Source organism: Benincasa hispida, unplaced genomic scaffold (assembly GCF_009727055.1).
Source record: "Benincasa hispida cultivar B227 unplaced genomic scaffold, ASM972705v1 Contig887, whole genome shotgun sequence".
Taxonomy (NCBI): domain Eukaryota; kingdom Viridiplantae; phylum Streptophyta; class Magnoliopsida; order Cucurbitales; family Cucurbitaceae; genus Benincasa; species Benincasa hispida.
Window position 1 is genome coordinate 467024 of NW_024065221.1, and position 6139 is coordinate 473162.

Genomic DNA, 6139 nt, shown 5'->3' on the forward strand with positions numbered 1-6139 from the left:
TTGATTTAAACAGTTTTCAATATTACATTTTAAAATCAGACATTTGTCCGATGATCCCATTGTTTTTATTTTTTTTATTTTTTTGGGTATTACTGTTAAAATTATGGAATAAGATTATCCTCTTCATTTGGATCGTTGTTGTAATAACATTGAGATCTAAGCATATGTCAAATATACTACTCCTAATATATAATGAAAAATGTTAATATACATTGTATATCATGATTATTTTTGGTATATTTACAAATATACTGAAAAATTTATGAATATATCGCATATATTGTTCAGTATATAATAAGATATATTGTACAAATTTTCTTGTTCATGCACCTACCAAATATACCCTAGCTTATTTATAAGAAATTCAAATATATAAAAAATATATTGTTATGTACCTTGTATTATCCTTTCAAACTTCTCAACAATTATTGCTTTTGTTTATAGGGGACAATTTTTGAATTTTGGAAAAAAAATTCTTAGGTTTTGGAAAGAAGAGAAGTTCATAATCGCCCATATTGAGAAACTTTCCTTACCTGCGTTTTTAATATTATTAGTATTATTATATTTTTTTAAAAATCTGAATAAATAAATTAAATCAGACTTTTGTGTAAAATAAATATTTATTATGGAAGTCATATATAAAAATAAGAATTTATAATTAAGTGTAGTTATTTAGCTACCGCATAGAAACACCAAATCCAAAGCTTATCAAATAATTAGGAAATCCTAAATTATTCAAACAATAATAGAAAAACCCCATTTATTCACTACGTCATTATACAACCACCTCTTGGTTTACTTACAAATATTAATTCGAATTCAACGCTCCATCCATTTCAATTACAAAATAGAAGCAGCCCATCAAATTTACAAAACCAATGATGTGTTGCACCCCCAAATTCCAAAATTCCTAAGCATAGAAAAAAAAAGTGGATAAATTCTTTTTTTTTTCCCAATAAAGCAAAGAAGCTAATGGGCGTGGGCGTGGCATCATAGACAACTCTTCAATTCACTTTTTCCCAGATTCCATTTTTTTCCTTTCTTCAATAATTTCCCACTCATCCAAAAAAAAAAAAAAAGCTGCAACAACAGTAGTAGGCACGGCAGCAGCCACCAGCAACCTCCCTTTATAATTTACCTTCAAAACCCACAAACTCCTACTTGAAAATGATTGAGCTATTTGAGTACCAACAACTTCTATACGCCACAGATGGATTTTCACCTGCAAGAATCATAGGTAAAGGATCTCATGGATGGGTTTACAAAGCAATACTTGAAGACAATCGAGTTGTTGCTGTGAAAAAGCCACTCTTAGAGAGTAGTTACTTGAAAGTGGAAAACGAAGCCCGGGTTCTATGGTCTCTGCGCCAAAGCCCGTTGGTGGTTAACTTTCTTGGAACCACTCTGGACTCTCCTACTTACAAATACAAGCTTCTGGTTATGGAGTTCTTGCCCAATGGCTCGCTTCATGATTTGCTACTCGCACCCGAACCTGCACCCATCCCTTGGACCAGACGGCTCCATATAATCACGCAGATCGCACGTGCCGTGCATTTTCTTCATCAAGCTAACCCTTTGGTCATTCATAGAGATATCAAGGCTGAAAATATCCTCTTTGATTCTAATTGGGATCTCAAATTGGCGGATTTCGGGCTGGCGGTGTCCGCGGTGGCGTCCAATAGCGGCGGCAAACCAGCTGGAACAATCGGGTATTGGTTTAAATCTTCAACTTTCCTAAAATATTTTAGAGATATTTTTACTTTATTCTATTTTGTTAATGGTTTATGGATATTTTTACTGTATTCTATTTTAAATCATCTAAATAAACATTATTTTCCATTTTTCCTTCTAAGATCTTACCAACGTGGTAAGAATCACTGTACATAAATAGATAATAGAGGAAAATAGACGAGAAGATTAAAAAAATCCCGATGTAATGAAGAATCGCTACTAGTTTGCTATTTGATTTGATTAATGTATTTGACATTAATACTTCCACTTAAATAAGTAGTCTAAGCGTGTGAAGGTTATGTATCAGGAGTTTTAAAATGAAATTATAATTTTATGTAAAACTACCATTTCACTTATGAAAATTTATGATTTGGATAACTGATGCAATCATTTATACAGGGGCGGCGGTACACCCGCCGGAACAATCGGGTATTTGGATCCAAGTTACACGACGGCAAGCAAACTAAGCACAAAAAGCGACGTGTTCAGCTTCGGAGTGGTTGTGTTAGAAGTGATTAGCGGTAGAAAAGCAATGGATATTTCAAAATCCCCGGCTTCGATAGTGGAGTGGGCGAGGCCATTGATAGAAAAGAAAAAATTCGAAGAAATTTATGACGGGAGAATGGCGGTGCCGCAGTGGGCGGAGGGGAGGCTGCAGAAAGTGGCGGAATTGGCCGGGCGATGTGTTTGTATGGAGCAGTGGCTGCGGCCATCCATGGCGGAGATTGTGGAAGCCATGGAAATGGAAATGAGTGGTTGTTTTTGGTGTTGTATTCAATTTCAACCACCAAAATTCTTCAGATTCAGAATCAGAAGACGGCGGAAAAAGAAGGGACTTGGTCAGATGTTGGAAAGTGTTATGTCGTTGTCGTAGAGGAAGTGCTTACAAAAACAAAGGGCTGAAGAAGAGCAGTTCAATTCCGAAAATGGACAAAACACAAAGGCTATCGGTATTAGGTAACAAAACACATGACTTCGCCCAATCCCTGCTTCTATGGATTTTGTTTGTTTTGCGTGTATTTGTTAGGGTAAAATATATATAATTTAGTTTCTACAGGGTCTCTAAATTTAAAAATATTATTTTTTTGGGTCAAATTTGATTTTAATTTTGTCTTTAGGTTTATAGAGTAACGATTAGTTGGATCCATATCACATTTTCCATTTACAAAAAAAGAAAAAAAAACACATAGAAATTATTTATTAGACAACTTTTTGGGCTAGACGCATGAGCTAACACTTAACTCGTTTGGTTTCCTTCAAAATATTGTGATTTGGGTAATGGTTGGGTGCATCCCTATTCCATGCATCTCCTTCATTCACAAAATATTGATCATCATATGACGTCCCATTTTTTTTTAATATCTCTTTTAAAAAAAGAAAAGTTTATCATGTGAAAACTTTTGATTAGATACTTGGGTGGGCTGCATAAGGAGAGGTGCAGTTCGGGATGCATCAAAATATTTTTTTTTTATATAATTTTATCCTTGAGATTTGAGTTTTGTTTTAACTTATTCATTGGATTTAAAGATTTAAACTTTTATCTTCGATTTTTCATTGAATATTTACTATTCATGTTATTAGTTATTTTTAAAAGAATTATAATTAATTAAGTTTAACTATTTTTCCATTACTATTAAAATTCAATTTAAATTTTTACTTTATTATTATTTTAAATTAATTAATATATATTAATGCCAAATACTAAAATTTATATTTAGTAAACAAATTAAGGTTCAAAGTATAAATCTTGAAATACAAGAACTCAATTGAAACCAAAATCAAATTTAAGGATAAAATTGTAGCATTTTGAAACTTAAAAGATCAACTTATAATCAAATTCAAAACTTAAATACCAAAAGTGTAAATTTTTTAAACTTATGAACTAAATAATAAAGATATATTTTTTTGTGGATTATTTTACAGGCTGTTTTTAAATATAGAAAAATGAATCATGATATTTATCACTAATAGCAAAATATCACCAACTATCCATAATAAATCGTACATGTGATATTTTACTATTAATTGTGAATATTTTTAACAGATTTGTTATTTAAAATAATTTTTCCTGTTTGACTGCGAATTTAATTAGAGTGACATTTAATGTTAAATTACTCTTTCTTTGTGGCAGTTGGGATTTCAAGCATTATGGATGATGTTGAAGGTAGGCCTATGGGCTCTCTCTCCACTCCACTATGAAACCTCAAAGCTCAAACATAAAGTCTAAATTTGAATGGTCGTTGTAAATAATTGACTAGGCAATACTCACATAATTAAATATACCCATTCACATTATTCAAGGTCTCAACCACTATTTTATATCTACCACCTCACAAAACCCAATAATTCTCTCCTCATAATAAAATGTCTACACCTTTATTAGAAAATTTTTCTAATATCACCCAAATATTATACTCACTTTATTCATACTAGAAATTTTTCTTCATAAATATATATTTTTAATATTAATAGAACCACAAACACGATGGTTTGAAAAAACATGTTAACATGATAAACAATAGAGGAAGACACTACTTTAATAATAGAAAACTTTCTCACCATTTTGGACTCCAAATGTTTAAGTGCATGTTTGAGAGTGATTTTAAAATTAGTAGATTCACAATCACTTCAAATCCCTCTTTTTATGACTCAAAATTATTTTAACGTTTGATTTTACACTTTTAGATATATTAATTTCTATATCATCAAAAGTGATTTTGAATAATTAAAAGTACATTTCAAAGTGTTTTTATAAATGACATAAGTAATTATAATAATTTTAGAGATTATTTTATGTGGTAAATCTCTCATACACATATCCAACTAATGTGTTTTCGGCATAAGTTTAGAGATTGTTTTGCAAAAATGAAGAAATGTTTTTATTGGAGTGTGATGTTTGCCAAAAACATTATAATGCTTTGGATCCATTTGGATTAACTTGAGATAAAGTTTTTTTTTAAAAAATAAAAAAACTCATTTTTATTTAAACATTTTTAACAAAAATTGTTGAAGATACACTTCAAAAGTTATTTTGAGTGGTTGCCTAATACTCTAATTTTTTTTTTCCAAAATGATTTATTTTTCAAATTATACACTTGAAAATGCATGCCAAACACATCCTAAATATTGAATTTGACATAATTTTGATATAGTAGAAAATTTGTTTTTGCGTATTATTCTATTTTATATTCAAGAGAAAAAACATCTCGATCTAACTCATATATATAGGTGTTGGGTTTTATGTCCTAAAACTCGTGATTTGTAAACAATAGAACTTATTCTGAAAATTCAATAAGTTGTTATCGAATATATTGTTTTTTAGAAATCCAATAAACCTAAGTCCCTTGACTATTATATGAGTACTTGAACTTTATGTAGAGACATACAAGTAGATGAGGTTCGAGTAAATAGTCAAAATGATCTATAGTATATGAATAAGGGTGGGTACCTTATTCTGGTAACACTATTTGGATGCGACCTACTCTGTAGTTGTTACAAAGAGTTGTAAAGTGCTACATATGAAGTGATCCTAATTCGTGCATGTTTTGACATGAGGAGTGGAAGCGTCTTGTGCAAATGAGTTTTGTGCAAGATCGGACCACGAAACCAGTCACTCTTACTTTATAGCGTTGTTTACTGTTTAAGACTGACTATTTCAAAGCGATGACCTAGGTAACTTGACCTTAATCCTGAGCTAATTATGAACTTCTGTTTGTTTGGGATTATCCTTTGATCTGCAAATGATGATAGGAGACCAATGTCTCTGTTCAATAAGCCTCCCATTTTGGGGATAAAACTGGATGAATAGTTGGGGACATAGGGTGCAAGATGGAATTCACTCCTACCCGATTAGGGTTAGTAGAGAGGTTATTCCCTTTAAGTGTTGAATCTGGGTCTGGAACAATAGGTCTCACCCTCTCATTGCCTCAAGAGGGATTCGATTTGTTGATTGGATCACAAATCAATTGTTCATTAGGGGATCAGTGGGACTTGAGGAACAAGAGGTAATTTCGGGGGTAAAACAGAGATTCGACCCAACCGTTATAACAAACAACCTGTGAAGGGTTAACTTACTGATCGTGGTTATATCGAGTGGACATAATATATCTACAGTGAAGGGAATTCAACTATGGACTTTAGTGGAATCATCCATTAGTTAACGAATGGGGGCTAGTTCGGTCTAATGAGTTTAACCGATTAATTTTGAATCGTTGGAGCCCATGATCTGTAGGTCCGCATGTTGGATTTTATGTCCTAAAACTCGTAGTTTGTAAATTAATAAATATATTCTGTTTTGTTTTTCGATAAAGTTGTTATTGAAATTGTAATCTTGAATCCAATAAACTAAGGTTCCGAAGCTATTTAATATAATTTGAACTTTATGTAGTGACATAAATGTGGATCAAGT

The 6139-nt window shown here is 31.7% G+C and overlaps 1 protein-coding gene across 1 annotated transcript; it reads left to right on the forward strand.

The window, feature by feature from the left end:
* The first annotated feature begins 851 nt into the window (after positions 1-851).
* Positions 852-4117, forward strand: LOC120070083 (serine/threonine-protein kinase-like protein At5g23170). Its single transcript, XM_039021933.1, has 3 exons — positions 852-1709; positions 2131-2688; positions 3863-4117. Exons 1-2 carry the CDS (start codon positions 1168-1170, stop codon positions 2603-2605), a joined length of 1017 nt encoding a protein of 338 aa, XP_038877861.1. The 5' UTR covers positions 852-1167; the 3' UTR covers positions 2606-2688; positions 3863-4117.
* The last annotated feature ends 2022 nt before the right edge of the window (positions 4118-6139 follow it).